The following is a 22,505-nucleotide window of genomic DNA, read 5'->3' as shown; positions in this document are numbered from 1 at the left end:
ATGTTGAAATGTTCTTCACAATGCACGCCCCGCCCAGACATTACTTTGTGCTCTGAATGCAAATTAAAATTACAAACTTGAACTCATTGCAGTGGCCAGTTCTCAATTGTTTTAATTGTAATGTAAAGCCTTTACAGATGAATTGTTGGACTCATGCTCTTATGTATCCTCCTCTGTACAGAGAAGTTTGCTTTCTTTCTAGCAAGAACTACAATGCAAAAGATAATAATGGTAGGGTTATTATGAACATTATTCATGGCCATAGCTGCAGACTGCAGTTCTTAACTCCACCAAACAAGGCATAAGAAAGATAATGGACTTTTTGGCACAACTGCAACATCTCACCTCTCTCTTCTCACTGGCGATGGCAATGCTGCCATCTTTGTTGTACTTAATGGGAGAGCCTCCCTCCTGGATCAGTGTGCCATATCCAGTGGCTGTGAAAAAGGCAGGAACCCCGGCACCCCCAGCCCTGATCCTCTCTGCAAGAGTTCCCTGTCAGGAAAAGAGAAACATATTAATATCTTGTAGGAAAATTCATGTATTGTTGTATATATTTCCACATGTGTTCTGACCAACCTGTGGCGTTAGTTCCACTTCTAACTCTCCTGTCAGATACTGTCGTTCAAACTCAGCATTCTCCCCGACGTATGAAGAGATCATCCGCTTGATCTGCTTAGTCTTCAGCAGCAGGCCCAGGCCGAAGTTATCCACTCTGAAGAAAACATACACAAAGCATCATGAACCGTTAAATGGGTAGGATAAGGTGCAGCATATTAAATATATATATATCTCAAGACAATCTTCAATATTTAAAAAGAATCAAACGCTTCACAAATTAAGGTTTTAAAGAAAATGGGGAACATAAGCACAGTAAACCTCATTTATACAAAGATTGTATAACTTCAATGTAACAACGTCCTGTTGATTTGTCCAAAAAGAAATCTGATGTTATTTGATGCGGTATCCTCCACTGTCTGAGACTAGATTAGTGCCCACTTCTTACATTCATTTCTTACTTCATAGTTTATATGACCCAATATGTATATATGCTCATTTTAATTGTTTAGTCATTTCTAAATGTCATAGTTTTTCATTATTAAATTGTATTATTATTTTTATCTTTCATTTTATTTTATTAATCTGTGTGAATCTGTGCTGTCCTATTTTCCACCCTTACCCTGTTGCTGTTTGAACTACTGAATTTCCCCACAGGGATTCATAAAGGTCCATCTTATCTTATCACTCCTTTCTTTTGTTTTACAGTTTTTAACATAGTTTAAGTTACAACAAATCCCAGAGAGGTTATTCAAGGTTGTAACTGGGCCCAGCCAAGTGATACGGCTCCTTTCTGGCAGCTCTGTATGGAGCTAATTTCCTGCCATAACTCCACAAACAAACTAAACAGGTTTTACAAATGCCTCATGGTTCACTAACAAACACAATGTGGTTTGCAAATACAAAACACCATCTACAAACTAATGCATTTAGTTTTGCAAAGAAAAAACGTATCTATCAAACAAACACATAACATTTTTCTAATAAATCATGCTTCAGAGACAAATTCAGCATAGGTTTTACAAGTACACAACTTTTTTTTACAACTACAACACTTTTTTTTACAAGTACAAAACTTGTTTTTACAACTACAAAACGTTTTCTTCTCACGGCGGAATATTACTGCCAAAAGTCACGTGACTTTTATAATATAAATATTGCGCCGTGACTGGCACATGGTCCACGGCAGCAGGGGGCGCTACTGAGTCCATTGGGGAAGGCGGGAGCCTCCCGCCGGGAGGTTGAGCAGAGCATGGAACAGCCCTTGCCAGCCTGATGACAGCGGTGTTTCTAGTAGCGATCCAGCGATCTGGGTCAGTGTTTGAACGGTTTGAACAAGGTGAATTTAGCGATCACAACGAAAACAGCCAAGACACATATTGAGCCCAGAAAATGAATGTTATTAAGGCTGTACATATAATAAGCCTTTGTCTAAAATGGAGGAGATTTAAACCACACAGCGATTCTGCACTCTTCATTTTTCAAAATGGTCTTTTTATCATTCATCAAGCAGAAAACATGCATTATAGCCTACGGAGGGGACTCTGACAGAGGATTACTCACAAAGTACACAGTAAAGTACTTCCTTTTATTTCTGGTAGCAGTAAACTAGTACCGAGTGCAACAGTATCAGTTTTATTCAGAACGTATGGTAAAACACATTTGTATCACTCATTGAATATAGCAGGAAAGAACATGAAGAGTGCAGAATCGCTGTGTGGTTTAAATCTCCTTAGTTACAATATTGTCCATTTTAGACAAAGGCTTATTATATGTACAGCCTTAATAACATTCATTTTCTGGGCTCAATATTTGTCTTGGCTGTTTTCGTTGTGATCGCTAAATTCACCTTGTTCAAACACTGACCCAGATCGCTGGATCGCTACTAGAAACACCGCTGTCATCAGGCTGGCAAGGGCTGTTCCATGCTCTGCTCAACCTCCCGGCGGGAGGCTCCCGCCTTCCCCAATGGACTCAGTAGCGCCCCCTGCTGCCGTGGAGTATGTGCCAAAGTCACGTGACTTTTGGCAGTAATATTCCGCCGTGAGAAGAAAACGTTTTGTAGTTATAAAACCTATGCTGAATTTGTCTCTGAAGCATGATTTATTAGAAAAATGTTATGTGTTTGTTTGATAGATACGTTTTTTCTTTGCAAAACTAAATGCATTAGTTTGTAGATGGTGTTTTGTATTTGCAAACCACATTGTGTTAGTGAACCATGAGGCATTTGTAAAACCTGTTTAGTTTGTTTGTGGAGTTATGGCAGGAAATTAGCTCCATAGTTCTGCTACTTAAAGACACATCTGCAATAAAAGATCATACGCAGCTGCAGGCCTGGAGTACCACTGCCAGCACCTCTTTGTTTATTGACTGAAATATTTCACTACAATGTGTCATTGCTAGGGGGGACAGACAATCAAACCTGGACAAACAATAATTTGACAGCAGGAAAAGTCATTCTTAAGCAAAGTATTGTAATACTTGCAAGTTTTCTATGACAAAGGAAGGTTATTGTATAAGTAGGATTGTTGAAATACTGATGGAATGGGCCAGCAGCTATGAGAGGACTGATCTCATGGAGCTTGTCATTCATTACCCTATGAAAGTTAAGTCTTCATAAAACTTTATGATAACATATAAAGACATTTTGAGAGAGGTATTGTCTTGTGATAGAGCATAGTAAAATCCTATCCAACAACTCATGGTCTTTTATTTACAACTTTGTCTTGCAATATTAATCGGAGAACACTATGCAATCAAATCAAGTCAATTGCAACAAGCAATGTAATACAACTTGAAAACAGTTTGCAGCATGGAAGTGTAAAATCATGTTTCCACAATATGGTCTCTCTCTATTGCTTTCTCCGCTCCTACTCTTCAGAGCCAAGACAAAAGCTGGACTTTGCCAAGAGTGGATTTCCTTTTATTCTTTAAAGAAGTTGGGAAGGCAGAACTAATGCTTTGTCCTCAACTCAGATCAGCTGACAAGATAACTAGGCCATGTGCACCCAGAATACCAAAAACAGATACATGTGAAAAGCCCCCTGGCACACACACAACGCTAGTGTTATAAGACCTCAAATGTCCTCTATGTATAGAAGTTTAGCAATTTGTAGTATTGTTTATGAAATTTGTATGTATACAAACATCTTGGTGACTAATGGGCTGACTCTCCCTTTAGAGGTAAACAATATAATCTGTCCTTGGTAAAGGCTCACTGATCAGAGCACCTTCCAGCTCAGAACTCAAGTTCTACCTTTCACACAGACTCAATGTGGTTTGGGCAACATTACTGAAGTAGCTGATTAAAGAATGAACATAAGGCTGCACTTGTGTCACGGCCTAATAATATCCTCTTGTGTACAGCTGAATCCCTCTCATCTAGTATTACAGTGCATAAAAAGCCTTCTGTGTCAGAGTTCTGCAAAGTGTCCAATAAGGCTGCACATTTCAAAAAGAGCAGACCTTCCCCAGTAGCCAATGGCACTATTAATGATTATTGTAGACCAAAATACACAAACCATATAGATGACCTTTCTTTAGCTGGTGAGAGATGCATATCTATTTTCCAGGTGGATATTTTCTCAGCTTGTGGCAGGTAAAGACTTGTATAAATAAAAACGCAACTAGGCAGCTTTTCCAAAACCAAACTTAAATGAAGGATGCACTTTGTGTGCGTCAGGGCCTTGTGCTGCATACTGCCATAACGGAGCTGATTCCTACTGTTGGCGTAGGTAACGCACCTTTATTCTTTAAATGGTGTTAAGTTTCTGTCAGTACCTTTTAACATATAATCTCGGGACCCCCTTGACAACGACATGGTGAATCTCAAGGGGTTTATCATAATAAATACATTTCAAATTATAAACCATCAAGATGAACACTTTACTCATTTAGCAATACCAATCTATGGAGACCTGTCAGGCCCGGTTCTACGGGGGTGCATAAGGGTGCATTGCACCCTCAGTTGAGTCGTTATGCACCCTCATTTGAAAAATGAAAAGTAAAAAAATGAAAAGTGAAAAATATTAAATATATAATAATAGTAATAATAATAATAATAATAATAATAATAATAAGAAGAAGAAGATAGTTGACATCAAATAAATTGTAATTGTGGTTAAATAACTTTGTCTGCTGCATTTATTTGGTCAATTTAAACGGTAAGTAACGTTATTATGTCAGGTGCGCGTGACCTGTGCCGCTGCGCGTTCATCATCTGCAAGGTACTTACACAGCAGTCAATGATGGACATCAGAAAATTGTTAAAACAACCAGCCCTAATCGCCAGCAGTAAAGGTAAATATCATACAATTGGTATCAGTAAAATGTATAATCTACAATAAAATCTCGTTTAAAATTGTGTTACGATGTCTAAAGTTACTGATAAATTACATGTTTCCTGCTTGGCCTTGCCCGTGGCATTAGTTTATCATTACCGGGCGGAGCCCCCGAGCCAAACAGCAGCAACCAGCACGTTGCAAAAGTCTCAATAGTAAACTGTGCCGCCAAAACATAACTTCAGCCAATCAGCGCCGTCAACTATTTTGGTCATGAGGGCGCTCACGTTGCTTACGTGCGTTGACGTGAGTTGTTTTTTAGACTCGTGAGTGACCAAGGTGACGCAGTAGTTGGATGAGAATGGCTTTGTGTGCAGGTGGAGTCGCCGGACCTCGGTCCGCACCCAATTCCGTGCAAGAGCTACTCTCCAATCCTTTCGAAAGGAGAAGTTTGGGAGATAAATCGATACTTAAAGACCTTGGACCGGACCAACCCGATTTGTATATATCGCAGCAAGCTCGTGAAAAAGACAAAACGTATCAACGAGGCTTCTCACGTAGCTGGTACACCAGAAAGGCATGGCTAGCTGGATGCAAACAGGTAAATGCTGTCTTTTGTTTCCCATGCTTGCTCTTCAAACAGCCGGGGACAGATACGATCTGTTCAGAAACTAGACAAAAGTTAAACAAATACAAACCACAGACTGTCTGTGTCATGGAGAATACAGTCGCTGGTTTATTTATGTCTGTATAGGCCGTTGTTGTGAGTGTGGACGGTCGGAGCATATAACGTTAGCTTAGCCAAGCTCCATTTAGAAAACACGCATTTTAAAAGGGTTTTTTGCCTGCAGACTTGTCAAAGCATTAATTTATGGTTTTTACTAACCGGTATCAGTATGTTGTTAATTCGGCATCATTTTGAAACGTGTATTACAATTAAATCACGGTAAAATATGTTCATCTTGTTGTAGTTGTAGCCCCCTTGCCAGCGATTCTCTCTCTAGTTTAGCATGCTCAGCCCGACTCAGCCTGGTTGTTCCTGGCCCTAGAACCACGATTTTATGGGGCCAGAAAAACTGTGAATTAGGACCCGCTAGCCGGTACTAGGCCAAGTGGAAACGCAACCAAAAACGGGCCCTGCACGGCTCGGCACTGTCTGTGTCATGGCGAATACAGTCGCTGGTTTATTTATGTCTGTAGGCCGTTGTTATGAGTGTGGAGTGAGCATATACAACGTTAGCTTAGCCTGGTCGACCCAATCTCCATTCAGAAAACAAGCATTCTAAAAGGTTTTTCGCCTGCCGTCTGTCTGCAGACTTGTCAAAGCATTAATTCATGGTTTTTACTAACCGGTATCAGTATGTTGTTACGTCGGCATCATTTAGAAACGTGTATTACAATTTAATCACGGTAAAATATGTTCATTTTGTTGTAGTTGTAGCTCCCGAGCCAGCGCGTCTTGTTTGAATGATGCGAGTAAACACAGCTGGCAGCCGCGGTGAAACTCGAGCGACTGGAGCGATGCGATAGGAGCGTTTAGAGCGAAGCGAATATTCGCATCGCGTCCGGTCTGAACGCAGCATTAAAGCGAGCTCTGCGCTGCACTGGAAACGCGCCATTACATCACCAGAAGTCCTAATTTAAGGGGTCATTTTTTTACTCACTATATCAACAGCCCCACCAAAAATATTTTCCACCAGCCGCCACTGCGCAGCGGTCTTCGTTGCCCCAAACACCGCCACCCCTCGGCGGCCCGCAAGTGCCAGAGGACCTCGGCAAAACAGAGCTTGCCCAGGTATATTTAAAAAAGTACCCAACTCACCTGTACAGTGGGGTAAGGCGCTCATTTTGCTGCTCATGGTTTCGAAACAGAGATTGGCTGGAATATTCATGTAAAAAAGATGCCATCTTCTGCTATGCATGTAGACATTTCGGTTCAAGTAAGTCAGATGCCTTCACCACAACTGGCGCCATGCTCTTGTACGTGACAAGGGACTGAGAAGGCATGAATCAAGCAAAGAGCACATAGATCCATAGATCTCTTCATTTTGCTCTCAAAGTGCACCAGATTGATGCTTTTAACTTCAATATTTAAAAAAAAAAAATCTTCCCGGGGGAGCATGCCCCGGACCCCCCTAGAGGAGGTGAGGACCCCCCTAGAGGGTGTTAGGTCCACTCCCCACTTATAAAAATAGCACTTTACCACTGCACCCTCTCTAATCTCAGATGCACCCTGAGTCATTTTGTTCTGGAACCGGGCCTGAGACCTGTGCTAACAAGTTAATAGAAAATAACAAGAGATGCAATACAAGTTCTCAAGAAATGTTTCTTAATCCATGTTAGTGGAATTTTGTGTTGGGGAGAGAGCAGAGTTCCAAAGAAAATAAACCATAGGTGTGTATCTTTATGAATTATAAAAAGTTTTAAACGGCGAAAAAAGTAACAGAACAGACTATCAATTAGTTCGGCAATGAGAGTTTACATCTGCAAAGGAAATTAAGCAAAATGTATGCTTTTGCAGACTGAAGTCAGGGGAAAAGCATTATGTTTGGATAATCTCTTTCATATTTAAGTAGCTAGGATCAGATTTTGGTCACTGTCTAAAGTTTCAATGTTGTTATGTAAACAGTTCAGACGAAGCCACGTTTATTGTGTTGCAGCACATCGGGATTTAATTACAAAAAAGGACTGCAACGTGACAACTGACAAGACAAAGACTGTTGCCTAGTCTGCAAGAGAGACTTCAACATTATGCTAAACAACGTCTAGGATCAGTGAAAGGCTCAGTGGCCAGTGTCTTAATGATGTAGCTTATCCTGTCTGGCACTGAACTGGTATTAAACACTTTATTTATGGGATTTAACCTTACATAAAGATTAGCTCCCTCTTTGTTTTTGCAATTTGTATTACTTTAAAAGTTAAAGATTTTTTTTCCTAGGTTTATCGTTATGGAGATATCTCGTAAAAATATTCTGCTCTGAACCCAGTTATGTCAGAATATATTCCTACATCTCTAGCTCAGGATAGTGGATTATAAGGAAGGCAGTAACAAGACAGAATAAAGGGCATTCAGGTCAGAAGCTTTTTTTCTAGCACCAGAAGGGCTAACTGAAAGTATGGTGTAACCCACTGAGAGCAACGACACACATCACACACAATATACCCTGAAGGCTGAAGGAGTGACAGACTGAAAACACCTTTTCCTTGTGACTGCAAATAAATGATAACTTATCATAAGCAAACTTCTTGGCATCTCTCCAGGTCAACCTGTCAAACCTCTACCTGTTTGAGGATACGGCAACAAGGTCACAATACCGCTACAATGCGAATTTAAAAGCACTCTGCAAGGAGACAGAACAACAGACTCCTTTTTGAGGCCAATCGAGACTCCACGTTCAATAGGTGAAGAGCTGAACACGACGGGGGAGTCCCACTTTCCGACCTTGTGAACTTTTATTACTACAAAATATAACTTGGACTTTCTCAAAAACTGGTTAAAGAGTTGACCCCTTTTATATTATTTACGATTTGAAAGCAACAAGAATCAGACTTCTGTATTAACTCACAGCTTGAACTGAAACAGAAATGATGCATTACTTCATAAATGACACTTCACACTTTTCTGGATTCAAATGTGAATCCAAACAAATGCGAATTAGCAACATCTTCTTTATCAACCCATTCACTCCAGAAACAGGTTGGGATTTTGAAATGGTTGTGATGATGTCAAATTATACTCACAATCAAGCACCACCATGGAACGCACTGCATGGTTTAAGCACATGTTTACGCAGGCACCTGTGCGTGCAAAGTATGCATGCACTGTACCCACATTCTTCCTTCCTGTACACGCACTTACCCTGCATTGTTGCTGACTGCAGTGAGACCGTTAGCTCCGGTCTTCAGTAAACTGTTGATCAGATTCTCTGGGATACCACACAATCCAAAGCCTGAGTGAAACACATGAAAAGAAGGTTATACAAAGTAAACCAATACAAATTAAATAAATGCAAGCAACCAATAAATCATTCGAAAAAAGTGTTAAGAGATAAACATGGTATGGTGGCACTTAAAGAGTAGATCAGGGACATGGCATATTTGGAAAAGAAAAAACAATGACTTCTACAGCTATTACAAACCACTCAGAAAATACCTCAAGTGAAATAACATTGTTCACCTTGGATCAAGCCCCAGGTAATTCTAGTCATGTGTGTATAGGGTGTTACTAATATTATACTGAGTGAGTCAGACTTCTGCTTGTGCTTTTGACACAATGGAAAAGTGTCACCTCAAAACTTGACTATAAATAAGAGCAGTGGAATTTGTGTGTGCTCTGCCTGGCAGTGTGGTTGATACCATCCACACACAGAGTAAAGGCAGAGGCTATTTGCTAGCACTGTCACTAAGGTGTGTGTCCTACAATATGAAAAAATCTGTTTGTGAAAGTATTGTTTATCTTTACCTCCGACAAGAATAGTAGCTCCATTTGGGATATCTTTGACTGCCTCTGAAGAATCTTTGTAGAACTTTGACCTTCTTTGGCTAGAAGTAGAGAAGTAACAACCACAGGTCTGTAGAAAAAGAAGAAGAAGAGATGCTAATACTTTACAATACGCTTTGAACTTTTTTTCAAGAACCAGCAACAGACACTAAAAATTAGTATAATCATAAGCTTTATATTCTGTATACAAGTTTACTGCTGAGAAGAAAGCTTGTTGAAATAAAACTGAGCAAAGCCTGAGGGCAGCTCATATGATTGTATTATAGCTAATCCAGTTTATTCAGTTGAGGAAGGGAAAGATATGCAAAACTGGGAATAAATCCTACAACAAAAGGAGTTGAGCTTTAGGGTAGCTCACAGCAACGAATCCCAACGGGACAGATACTGTAGTTTAGGACTCAAACTTGAAATTGTTTATGTCAACACTGACCTATACAATGTTGACCTATGGTACAAACAAAGACCAATTTTATAATGAAGAAATATCATATATTGTTGTGTTTCACCAGAAGGTGGCTACAATAAATAAAAACCATGATTTGCTTTTCAATACAGATTATAATACACTATAATGACTTTGGTGTTATGGTAAATATTTGTAATTTCTGTCTAACCTTTGAATACTGAACTGATGAGAACACTTTCCGTCAGACTCCACCCTGCTTGTTATATTCTTAGTCACTTCCTCATTTATAAATTCCCTTCATCTATAAACAAAATTAACATATAAACAATGTTGTACAAACTGTTAACTTTAAACAAGTATTTATCTAGTTTAATTTATGTTCTGTATGAATTCAAGAATAAAAGGCATTGATCAATTTATAGAGCCAGTTATTGCCCCCCCAGATTGTTTAAAAATGGTATGGAGATTCATGTTTCGATATCAACTAAGTAACACTCTTGATCATTTTCTAAATGTGCTCTCAGTCTCCACATGAGTTCTAACTTCAGACATATGTGGATTTCTGAAACCATACTATTTATAGACATGGTGACTACCTTCTACAATGTACAGACTATAGGCTTTGACATAAAATAAACATGATGGAAACATTGTAATGAGTTTGTGTAAATGCATCCGGGCAGGGGGGGTCGTTTGTGCAAGCACGTGTGATTATTCCACCTACAACACACACACGCACATTGGTATTAGGCTGCTTTATTATATATGTTGCATGTAAAGCTGCGGGTTTGATTTATCTTTATAATGTGTTTAAATCACTGACCCAAAACAAATGCAAATTGTGCATCGCTGGATTATAATTCTGTTTGTAACGTTACAAACAGAATTATAATCCAGCGATGCTGTTAACGAAAATCCCCGCAATTACGCAGTTTGAGGTTAGTTCACGATCTATTCAAAGAGTAAATAAACAAAACAAATAAACAAAATTAACATTAATATATACGGACAGGATTCGAATTACTCTATTCATTTTGATCCGAAATGTCGGACGAATAAGGAAATGAAATATTCACAATATTATGACCTTGTAATCTTGCTCAGGCATTTGCAACAATCTCGTTTGCAACAACCTCATTTGCAACAATCTCATTTTCACCTTGTTTTTTTCTACAATCAATTACCGTATTCGTTAAATACCAACCTTGCTTAATTGGAGATTAGCGACATTTAATCTGGTTCTGCACGGACCTGAGAGGTTTTTGAAGAATAAATGATCCGCTCTGCACAAAGCTTTGAGGGCCGCCATGTTTTGGAGTTACACACGGGCGATGAGTCGAGGAGTGAGAGCTCCAGCCGGTGGAAGACAGATGATGTAGCCTGAAAGGTCGCACACAGTGGCTATCAGCAGTGCTAGTTTACACCATAGGCTCACGGTGACATTAGCTGCTGCCTCAGTGATTGGGCTGGACAAGTGGGCTGGACTGGGGGGGGAGATACAGAGAGGCTTGGCAAACTAATTTACATGTAACCCTTTCACCACCACTACTATTAATAGGACGGCAAGATTATATCACTTTCCTGTTATTTCAACACGCATCAAGTAATAAATGTAATAATGGCGATGATTACGCGGTACGCATTGTTGTTAACGGTTACCCAGGCGCGCGCACAAGCAGAAACACTAATGTATTGGAAACAGACGAGACCGTCTATGAGCACGTGAGTAATCCCTTGCTCACGTGACGCACACTCTTTAGTCATGGCCGACGACTACAGGCGACAAGGTTTCGAGTTGGAGAGAAGGATATTTGAGTTAGACATCAAGTGTTCCAGTCTCAGAGCTGAAAAGCAAGGTATCGATGAGACGTTTGTGTTTATTTTCTGTATTGTGGCCAGTCTTGGCACATCGTGTGCGTGGCTAAAATTCTTGATAAGTGTATCAGCCAACTAGCAAGCTAGCTAACGTTACCTAGCATAGCCTGTAACGATAACAACAGCTGTTTTCTGATGACATGTTTCATATTGTGAAATAATACACACCATGCCGTTAACTAACAGGTGGTAACGTGTTATTTTAGTTACCTTTGAGTAAAGTGTAATATATGACGATGGTTGAATTTGAATACCTGCGTGTTCGATGTAACGGTTAGCGTAAATTGGCTAACGTTAGCTAAAATGCGTTATTGTTGACAAACGTTTAGCTGGACAAAAACACGCTGCTGCGTTATAGCTAAATAACTTCAGCTGATACTTGACTTTCAAAGCATTGGTGTTATTATTTTTATGTTGAAATGTACCGTTTTATATTGGCAATCATTACATTTAAACCGTGTCAAACTCTTGAATGCTGTCGCATAGGCATATTCTTGTACCGTTAAAACGTGTTCCACTTCTGTCACAAACATGTGTAACCTAACCGTGCCATTTATATAAAACAATACTGAAATGTGTTAAGTTGGGGGAAACTGTGCTTGAGTTCAGATATGTAAATGGTAACATGTTGACATATCGTTCTTCCATAGATGATGACTATTTACAGAATGCGTCTGCCATACTAGACAAGTTGAAAAGCTATTACAGGCAAGGAGGGGAGAGTAGCAACCTTTCCAAGGTGCTTCAGGATTACACACAGGTACCTCATTGTATTACACTTATTTGAACGTCTAAAACTGCAATTAATGATGTTTACATTAGTGGTTAATTTTCCGGAACGTTTTTAATTGAATCATCTAGTTGGTAAGACTAGTCAGAGAACGGGGGGAAATGCCAATTAAATGTCCCTACATTCAAATCGTCATACTTTTTTATTTTTTGGACTCATGGACAGGTTTGAGCGTGCTGATTTATATAAAATGGAAAAATCATGCTGAGATTGGGATTAATCAACCAAAATTGTTGTGAGTTATTTATCCTTTTGCCCCTATACTGTAAATGTCAAACAAAGGCCGCTCATTTTGTATTATCAACGTGCATGTACTCAAACAACTGGTTCCTAAGGAATTCTCATTATTTCAGAGAAGTAAACTAACTAGATGTTAGGGATGACAGTGTTTCCCCTAGGATGGAGTAATAGCAGCGGTGCAAAGGCACAAGGGCCAAGCAAAATGTGAGTGTGGAGCGCATGGAATATTTTTGTGCTTGCAAAGTGCGCCCCGCCAATATGTTTCTTTGTGTCTGCCAGCACAAGAAAGGCTCTTGTGGCTCTACAGGTGTATTTTGCTAAATCATATACTTTTCAATGATCCAAACATCTTTAGAATATGATCACAACCAATAACAAATCATTTAAACTTGTTTATTCTTATCTTATGTTACCTAGTTAGCATTCTTTCTTTTTCTTTATGCATATTTTACTAATCACTCCCCTTTTAAACTTTTTACTGTCCTATACACATTGGAATGATTTCTTACTTTATTTTTTACAACTATATAAAATAGATAAAGGTGTGCTGTCTCGCTGGCTCACAGGCTGTGTGCTCCTCCGTGGCGATGACGCGAGCACCACATATTATTATTTTAATGTATAAAAAAAATCAGCAGCAGTGAATGTATATAGGGGAAACACTGGATGATACTCAGAGCACACATTTGCTTTTGAAAAGTGGCTTTAAAAGAGTTTTGGGGATTGTACGCGGTGCCTACCACTCCCTGGTTAGTATTATATGTTTTATCCCTAATTTGACCTCGATATTTAGGAAGAACTCAGTAATGACATTAAGTGAGAGGAGTGAGCTAATTATATCGGATTATTTTTACAGATTTTTGTTATCTTTAAAATGTTCCATGTTTTCTTACACGTTGTGTTCAATGTCTGGTGTGGATTTGTTTGTTTTTCCTCTTTAAGGTGATCCTTGACATCACATTTTATGAAGAGAATAAGCTGGTTGACCAGGAGTTCCCTGAGGACTGTTCACCATTTAAAATCCAGCAGCTGCTGCAAGACCTGACTGAGCCAGAGGTTTTGGCGGGGAGGCTAGCACCAGCGCAAGAAGTGTGTATATATATATATATATATATATGTCTCAAAAGGATTTTGTATGCATGTTCTCTACATGTTTTGTATTCCCAGTAAGAAATATTTTAAGAGATGTATTAGTTGGACTGTAATGTTGTCTTAGGTTTATAGTTTTGCAAATTACACTTTCCCAGATTGACTTGCATGACATTGTCTAACACTACTATTGATGTTTTTTTGGTTTATAGGTGCAGTCTGTGTTGGGCCTAGAGCTGTTAGAATGCCTCTATTGGAGACGTGGAGCTCTGCTGTACATGTACTGCCACACCCTTCATCAACGAAAACAGTGGATTAAGAAAAACAAGGACACGTTCCTTAAGGTACCAAAGTGTGAAAAATCTAATGGCGCGTTTCCACTGCAGCGGGTAGCTCGCTTTAAGCGTGCAGAGCCGTGCGGGGCCCGTTTTTGGTTGCGTTTCCACTTGGCCTAGTACCGGCTAGCGGGTCCTAATTCACAGTTTTTCTGGCCCCATAAAATCGTGGTTCTAGGGCCAGGAACAACCAGGGTGAGCCGGGCTGAGTATGCTAAACTAGAGAGAGAATCGCTGGCAAGGGGGCTACAACTACAACAAGATGAACATATTTGACCGTGATTTAATTGTAATACACGTTTCAAAATGATGCCGAAGTAACAACATACTGATACCGGTTAGTAAACACCATGAATTAATGCTTTGACAAGTCTGCAGACAGACGGCAGGCGAAAAACCTTTTAAAATGCGTGTTTTCTAAATGGAGATTGGCTAAGCTAACGTTATATATGCTCCGACCGTCCACACTCACAACAACGGCCTATACAGACATAAATAAACCAGCGACTGTATTCGCCATGACACAGGCAGTCTGTGGTTTGTACTTGTTTAACTTTTGTCTAGTTTCTGAACAGATATGAAGAGCTGTGAGCTCTGAGTGCTAAGAGCTAACGGCTGTGTTGTTTTTTGGGGCGCTCATTGAAGATGACGTCACGGCTCCGCCTACACTGCGTTACTATAGTAACTACCCCAGTTCCTAAACTAATGGAAGCGCAGCATTAAAGTGAGCCAGGCCTAATAAGGCCTAACCAAACCGAGCGAGGCCTGCAGTGGAAATGCGCCATAAGTACATTCACTAAATGCATTTCTGGACAGGATGTGGGCTTCACTGAATCTTCGTTGCAAATCAAGTGGTGGTTTTGTTGAAAAAAGATATTTCAGGTTTCTTGTTGGTAGAGATTATTCACATGACTCTCATATTTGAATCCAGTGTATTCAGGAAGGGGTGCGCTACTTAATGCGGATGCTGCAGGTGAGGAACTCTGTAAAGCTCAACGATGGGGTGGTGCTCCATGATACTGCTACGGCAAACTTCCTATCTGAAGGTAAATATGTCATCACTTATTTTTGTGTTCCATTGTAGGATAATTATTGAGAATATTCTTGAATTGTATGATTTTGTTGTTTCCACAGGCATCTTCTCGGACACACACCTGCTGACAATGATGTACATCGGGGAAATGTGTTTCTGGGCAGTGAAGTATGAGGACTGCAGCGCTGAAACTATGGATCGCAAAGATGATCGCCTCCAGTTTCGGGACATTGGCACACAGATCCTCAACAAATACGTGCTTGCCTGTGAGGGCCCGCTGCAGGGCCAGGGCTGGAACACTGAGAATGCCAAGGAAATCCTTAGTATTTTACAGTGAGCCAAGCTGCTCTTATATTGAAGTTGCCCTCAGGCACAGATCTTAGTTCAGTATTCAAATGTGTCAACCCCAAATAAAAATGGAAGCCATCAGGTGGGGTGTAATGTTGTGGAAGGTGAAGAGGAAGCATGGGGAGAAAGTGTATGAGAAGAAAGTCTTTGGATCAGTGTCTTCAGGCAACCTCATCCCATGCCAAACGGCCCAGGCCAAAGCAGGTCAGACAGGATAGGATAGGTGGTGTAAAACTGGCAGGGGTTGCAGTCAGAGACGGAGGTTGAATAACTTTTGGCCCTGTCCTGCTGAAAAAGCAGTTATCATCTTGATTCTAGACTGTTGACTGGGGCACTTATTTTGCTCTGAGAATGTGTTATAATAACATTAATATGAATATAAAAAGGTTATTAATAAAATGTACCTTTTTTTTTCTTTCATTTGTTAAGATTGTTACAAGTTTGAAGATAATCCAGCTGGAAATGAGACATTGCACAGTAACATTTTATTTATTGTTTTGTTGCCATTTTGGTATGCTTTTAATATATTATAATTGCATATACAATATATATTTTGTGTATTAAAATATACACACTAAGGCAAGAAAAGGTGTTCAAAAACTGTTTGACAATGATGTATTCATGACTATTTGAAGTATGCTCATATTTGTTCATACCAGCTTTATAATGCGCCACTTGTATTCCCATCAATTGCAAGTAAACATTTTCTGCCACTTCAATAACCTTGATAGTATAACTTAATAGAAAATCTGTGTTTGGACAAAAATCATTTTTCTGTTTTTTATGTCCTCGGTGACAATAAACACGCGCGTTGTTTTAAAAAAGAAAACGCCTTTATTTTCCATTGCAACTTTTTCAGATCCATATTTAGCAGCACGTTTAGAAATACATTACCCACAATGCCCCGCTGCCGCCAGCAACAAGGAAGTGTCCAAATCAACCTGTCCTTAGTCCATATTAAAGTGTGGGGAGCTACACGCTTACTGTCACTAACATCTGGAGTCATGGCAGGTAATATCCAGCAGCTCAACGAGTCGGTAGTGATTCGCAGTCTCAGGCGCTTCAGAGACACATATTTGACAAACAGAGCTAAAGTTGTTAAAGACGAACTAGCGCCTGTCGTTGAAACGAAAGCAGAGCCACAACCCGGATTTCTGGACAGTTCACCGGTGAGTCCAAACGTTCATGGACACGTCTTTTAACTGTCCCACCCACCATTGCGGTAACAGTGATTTTGTTATGCCTGTGTATATTCAGTTGGAGTAAAGAAAGGGGCAATTCCAGTTTGAAATTTGCGAAGAGAAACCCTTCTTTTTTTTAAAGCAATCAAGGCTATGTTATTTAGGAACACATTTTGAACTTTGCCCAAGTAGCATCATTCAACTTCCTACTGTCTGCACTGCTTTTCATAAGGGCAAGTTATGAGCAGTGTTCACCTGCAGATTCTGATTTTACTGATTTTATGGAACTATATAATATATTTTATAATAACTGGCAGGGCTCATGATTACTTTTTACTTTTGATGGAATCCTTTCCCATAATATGTGGTTGAAATTCAGTTTTTCTTTATATTAGGATTAAACAGCCATGTGTAGCCTTTTGTGTTATTGTATTTAAGCAAGAATTCCTGGTAAATCTATTTTCTAAAAGACAGATTTATCTATAAAATGTATGTTGTCTTATCAAGACATGACGTGCATGTAAAACACTTAACACAATAAACCTCTGAATGACAATTGCTTGTTTTAATTCATTTTATTACAGACATTTCTACAACATGATGCCTATATTATTTTTGCTACGGTAACATTTTAGATGCCAGGCTTCTCATATTCATTTGTGTATTTTCAATAATAATAGATTTGCTGCTAAATACTGGTGTTAGGGATCGACCCCCATTGTGTCCCTGTCATCTTGTCTTGTACTGTTGAAATCCTCATCACATCAATCCTACCCTCCCTCCTTATTAAGGTGGATGTTCAGTTCCTGATTATGACCTTTATGTGTCCTGCGGATATCTGCTGTCTGGGAGCCACCAGTCGGTACTGGAGGGCCATGGTTAAAGATCCATTACTGTGGAGGTACTTCCTGCTCAGGGACATGCCACACTGGCCCTCCATTGATCATGTGAGCATGCCCCAACTGGAGTTTTTGGATGCACCCCTCATCAATGAAGAGGAGAGCCTGGATGATAGAGAAGAGGATGGCGACAGAGGGATGGTTTCAACATTTGACTACATGTCAGAGTAAGTATATTTTTCTGTTGTTTAGTTTAATGGTCCGTTGGTAACCATTGATTTGACTGGAATGTTTTGACAAACTTCTTTTCTCTGGACAGATACCTGAAAGGCTGCCCATCCTGCAGACAACATTGGCTTCCTTCACGGCCGGCATATGAGGTCTTTACCTCCTTTATTCAGTCTTTGGTGCCCTCTTCTGAACCACGCTATGCGATGTTTGGCCCTGGCATGGAGCAGCTTGATGTGTCTTTAGTCACAAGGCTCATGAATGCCCCTGATGTGCTACCTGTGTCGGGCACTCCTCAGAGACAGATAAATGGTGAGATTACATTGATATTGACTGATTGATTGATTGGTCAGTGATTAAACAAACAAAAGTACCTCTGGAATCGGTTTCAAAGTACAACTTCCTCTTAAACCAATGGCAGCTGAGTCTGGGATCAGATTTCTGTTTCCTACAATGCTGTTGTTATACATATTATTTCATCCCAATTGTGTACATTGTTGTCAAATGTGTAACTTTTTTATTATAATTCATTTTTGTATCTTTAGTACTTTTTATGCATGCTTGCTTGCGTAACATTAAGCTGTCTTTGGCTCTTTTCTGCTGTAACAATGTAAATTCCCCCTCTGTGGGACTAATAAAGGTATTCTGATTGATTATCGTATCTAATGTAGTTCTATTTATCTACCACTAGATGGCATAATTGTCTCAACATTGTTATCCCATTAGTCACTTCTAGCTCAGATGCCAAAATAACAAAACTGATATTTTTATTTTCATTTTAGGAATTGGTTCTGGGATCAGTTACATTTTCAACAACCAACACAAATTAAATATCTTGACTCTGTACTCAACCAATAGGTAAGCACTTTGTTATTACAATGACCATGAGAGTTGCAATTCTTATCTTTATCATTATATATTTGTGAAGACAGCCACCGTCATTACACTGTGTGTGTTTGTGTGTGCAGGGCAGAGAGGGAAAGAGCCAGAGTGCAGCAGCAGACTGTCAGTAATAAACTGTTTACCTTAGAAGGAACAGATGAATCAGGATGTCCAGTCTACAGCCCTGCGCCTCAGGTCCAGCAGGTGTGCCAGGTGGTGGATGGTTTCATCTATGTAGCTAATGCAGAGCTTGGGAGAGGTTTGTCTTGAAGCTTCTTCACAATGTTTTTCTTATATATTAATCATAAGCACAGAACATTTGCATAACAAAATGTCTTTAATAGGTGGGGAAGAGTGTGAGGTGGCTCAGATTCGGGCTGTGCTTAGCTCTGCCGAAAGTTCAGCATCCAAGCCTCTGCTGGTGCTTTCCTGTGTCTCCAGAGACGACCCAGAAGAGGATAGAATAACTAACCTGCAAAAGGTCACCAGCAGAAACAGGGCCAGGTGTCGGACTCCCTGTGTTGACATGGCAAAGAGACTTGAACTACCGCAACTGGCTAACCCCTGGATGGTAATTCCCTGATAGTTGATCAACTGAAAGGCTTTCACTACGTTTATATGCATCCAGTATCAATTTGAGGAGATGTATAATCTGTGTTGGTGTTTCACTATCTCAGGTGCAGGATACAGTGGCAGAATCTCTGTCAGGTCTCCTGGATGGCATTTCCTGGTTGCTGAGATGTTCTGGAGTCAAACTCTATGGGGGTTAGTTATCTAACTACTGCTGCTGCTGATGAATGGAAACAACAAACTGTATTGCTGCAGCTTCCAGACATACTACAGATTTTCCTGAGTAAGGTATGCTACATGTGCATGAAATGTAGCGTTGCCTGTGGGACTTCAACTGCAACAGATGTGATGGGTTTCTATTTGTTATTGAACTGAGAGAAGAGAAAGAGCCTTATGAATGAGTCGTAGCAAAACCAGGGTTACACATGAGACTTGGTTAGTTGAACACTATATTCTTTAGAGCAGAAGTGAAGTACATCATTTACTTGAAGTTACGGAATAGTTGTTGTGGATGAAGGAACACTGCTAGTGCAATGCTAAATAACAGACAGACAAAGATAAACACACTCACCAGCAGAATTATAAAACCAAATGGGAAAGAAACCTACACATGTAATATAGGGAATTGTTTTTATAAAGAAATACAAATATCACAATATATTTTTCAAATACCTGGATAGTGATATTGTGGGGTTGATTAAGTAGCTGAAAAATGACAGCTTTTTACTGTAATACAGCCTTAAAAAACAGATGTTTTGCCCTTTTATGATATCCAAAATACAAAACAGAATCTAGTCTGCACCATATCATGACACAGTCCTAACTTTGGTCAGCTGCTAACTCAACAGGTGGCCAGCTGTTTGGTTTAAAATGTGATAGTGATTGTACATTTTTGACATTACATTTTTGTATGATTTATTAAAGGCTCATAATGTATTAAAGTTAAAAATATCTGCCAACAACCCTCCTGCAAAAAGCCATACACCTGAAAATATGCCTTTTTAGGGCTAAACTGGAATACAAGCAATGATATGTATGTGCTGTGTTTTAAATGATGTTGTTTATATTGCCAAATACTTTTCCAATTCATGTGTTTTCATGTTATGTGTTGCACAATTTTAAAAGGTTTCAGATTTGTATTCATGTGTCATGAGTCACACTTTCAGTCTTTGACAATATTGATAACGTTATTAAATGTCTGTAAAAAAGTTGTCTTCTTCTTTCTTTCCTGCATTCGTCTTTTAGTACTCTTGCACATGTTCACAAGTTTAATCTTGTGAGCAGTGGAAAGTATTTGTCTTTCTTCCCCTTCTTTTCCTCTCCTCTGAGGTCAGCTCTGGCATGAAGAGTTGAGTCCACATCTGTATGTCAGTAAGCAAGCAACACTATCCTGTTTTTGCCACCAGAAAGCGCTACTAGTAGCTGGTGGATTCAGTGTTTCGTAACTGGAAGCGCTGCCTTTCTAACTGCCATTAGCATTGTCTGTTTGACGAGCAAGTGAAAGGCTTTTGTGACAATAAGATATTACCTGTAAGAAGTCATCTTTAAACACAGTTGTGAAATATTCACAGCAGGAGTACGGAACGTTTATTTTGCATTCTGCAGTAGGTAATAGTAGGTAGCACAGTTGGACCTGAAAATCAATCTGCCTCTGATTGCAGCATGGAACATTCACAATAACTTCTTCTAAAAATTGAAATGGAGGTTCAAACCCACAAGCAGACATTTAAAAAGAAGAAATTCAATAACACACTCCATGTGTATTTTTGACTATGATGATTTTTTTCAAAACTGAATCCCAGTGCAATTACAGCACTTTAAATGGTCGCCACTCTCACTTAAGGTGTTGAATGTGTGTTGGTCGAATTCAAATTACCATCTATTCAGTCTCCCGGCTGGCAGCGGTGTTCACATGTTATGGCATCATGTAGGGCATGACAAGATAATGTGCCTCACTGGTGGTCTTTTGTTTTAGTCCCCTAGGTAACCACAAGTCTTTGGTAAAGGTATGTTCCCCTAAGCAGCCCTTTTTAGCAAAAGGTTTTTTTTCTCTCAACAATCATTTTCATATACATACAGATTTAGAATTGGACCATGATTGGTGCAATTTAGGTACATTAAGCTGAGCTGAATACTGGTGAAGCGGAGATTGATTCCGTTGTTTTCCCCTGGTGAAATTTAAAGGGAAATGATGGAGCAGGCAGCTGTGTGTGTGTTTCTGTGAGAGAGAGAACATCTATGTTCTCTGTAAACAGGATGTCTATCTCTTACGTCCTCATTTCACAGTTATTTAAACACATTGCATGTTTATGTTCATGTCTTGTGTGTATACATGCGCATGCTTACAAAGACTGTCCAAAAATGAAGGTACACCCAAAAAAAAATGAAAAGAAGCATATGAACCATGGGAAACTGTTTTCAGGGCAGGTATGTTGGGGATAACTGCTTAATCCTTTGTTATTACTCTGATCCTGATGGGGCTAATTTAAGTAAAGACCTTCCACTGAGCAGGCACTGGCCCTGTCAGTGTGGATGAATAACTAAGGTAGTCTCAGTCTGAATGCATGCAGAAGTGAACAAAGCTGAACCACTCTTATGTGAATGTGGGCTCAAGAAAATAATCTAAAAATGAAGTAAACGCTGTTTGCAGTCAGCATGTGTTGGATCCTTTGTTGAGACTTACTTACATAGCATATTTTTAAAGTCTGTTTATCCACAATGCAGACTGTGGACCACATTAGCACAGGGTCCTACATAATGGTGGCTTGGGTTTTGTGGGGGAGGATCCTGGGCCATGTTTTGGAGTTCTGAATGAATGAGTTCCAGACCTCCAGCTGCCTCTTGTCTTCAAAAATCAAAAGGGGCCTCTGGGATATGATGTCACGAAGAAGAAACCCCGCTTTTTACTGACCCAAAACAGAGTTTGCAACAACATGCAGACAATTAAAGCATACATACCATGCATGTACATTGTGTAAGGAGACCCCAGGATTAAGCGTGTGTATAGAAAATGGTATGTATAAAAGGAAAAAGTCAGGGACCAATACAACTGCCTTGTGTCTGTTCTTTACAACTAAGATTCAAGCTAAGTAACACAAGATCTATGTGCCTGTGTTCGTGGAACATAGTTTAATGCGGTTCAGTTTTATAGTGTTCTTTTTACAGCCTGAGGCAACAGACAAAAACACATCAGCAGTATTGCACAGACAGTCTGTTTACTTATGTAATATGAAGAATGTTTTGGCAGTGGTACTTCCCATATATTCCCGCAGGTTTCCCCCCTGCTCAATGAAGCTTAATATGTCTTGCTTTTGGACATGTATAGTATCTCTCCTTTTATGCCAGCATTG

General features: G+C 39.7%; 3 protein-coding genes across 3 annotated transcripts in view; 2 read left to right on the top strand and 1 right to left on the bottom strand.

Moving 5' to 3' along the window:
* The window catches only part of oxct1a (3-oxoacid CoA transferase 1a), a 52,059-nt gene extending 40,796 nt beyond the window's left edge, over window positions 1-11,263 (bottom strand). The window contains exons 1-5 of the mRNA XM_034234801.1: window positions 10,950-11,263; window positions 9,301-9,409; window positions 8,698-8,788; window positions 580-715; window positions 346-495 (exon numbers count right to left, since the gene is read on the bottom strand). Coding sequence (XP_034090692.1) covers window positions 346-495; window positions 580-715; window positions 8,698-8,788; window positions 9,301-9,409; window positions 10,950-11,054 — 591 coding nt within the window. The 5' untranslated portion in view covers window positions 11,055-11,263. The remainder of the gene's footprint in view (window positions 1-345; window positions 496-579; window positions 716-8,697; window positions 8,789-9,300; window positions 9,410-10,949) is intronic.
* A 45-nt stretch (window positions 11,264-11,308) lies between these two features.
* On the top strand, window positions 11,309-16,279 carry cunh5orf51 (chromosome unknown C5orf51 homolog). The gene is made up of 6 exons (XM_034234803.1): window positions 11,309-11,601; window positions 12,271-12,380; window positions 13,593-13,739; window positions 13,952-14,083; window positions 15,006-15,120; window positions 15,209-16,279. Exons 1-6 carry the CDS (start codon window positions 11,508-11,510, stop codon window positions 15,442-15,444), a joined length of 834 nt encoding a protein of 277 aa, XP_034090694.1. The 5' UTR covers window positions 11,309-11,507; the 3' UTR covers window positions 15,445-16,279.
* A 10-nt stretch (window positions 16,280-16,289) lies between these two features.
* Window positions 16,290-20,365, top strand: fbxo4 (F-box protein 4). The gene is made up of 7 exons (XM_034234802.1): window positions 16,290-16,624; window positions 17,428-17,702; window positions 17,795-18,015; window positions 18,486-18,561; window positions 18,672-18,844; window positions 18,930-19,156; window positions 19,263-20,365. Exons 1-7 carry the CDS (start codon window positions 16,355-16,357, stop codon window positions 19,353-19,355), a joined length of 1,335 nt encoding a protein of 444 aa, XP_034090693.1. The 5' UTR covers window positions 16,290-16,354; the 3' UTR covers window positions 19,356-20,365.
* The last annotated feature ends 2,140 nt before the right edge of the window (window positions 20,366-22,505 follow it).

This window comes from Gymnodraco acuticeps, unplaced genomic scaffold (genome assembly GCF_902827175.1).
Source record: "Gymnodraco acuticeps unplaced genomic scaffold, fGymAcu1.1, whole genome shotgun sequence".
Classification (NCBI taxonomy): domain Eukaryota; kingdom Metazoa; phylum Chordata; class Actinopteri; order Perciformes; family Bathydraconidae; genus Gymnodraco; species Gymnodraco acuticeps.
Note: the sequence above shows the minus strand (reverse complement) of the source record. Positions and strands in the feature narration are given on the sequence as shown.

Bases quoted from the DNA above. Each gene is read 5' to 3' on its own strand.
- cunh5orf51 (XM_034234803.1), top strand. From the start codon at position 11,508: ATGGCCGACGACTACAGGCGACAAGGTTTCGAGTTGGAGAGAAGGATA. The intron at 11,602-12,270 runs GTATCGATGAGA...GTTCTTCCATAG, and splicing joins TCTCAGAGCTGAAAAGCAAG to ATGATGACTATTTACAGAAT. The intron at 12,381-13,592 runs GTACCTCATTGT...TTCCTCTTTAAG, and splicing joins TGCTTCAGGATTACACACAG to GTGATCCTTGACATCACATT.
- fbxo4 (XM_034234802.1), top strand. From the start codon at position 16,355: ATGCCCCGCTGCCGCCAGCAACAAGGAAGTGTCCAAATCAACCTGTCC. The intron at 18,016-18,485 runs GTGAGATTACAT...TTTTCATTTTAG, and splicing joins TCCTCAGAGACAGATAAATG to GAATTGGTTCTGGGATCAGT. The intron at 19,157-19,262 runs GTAATTCCCTGA...TCACTATCTCAG, and splicing joins AACTGGCTAACCCCTGGATG to GTGCAGGATACAGTGGCAGA.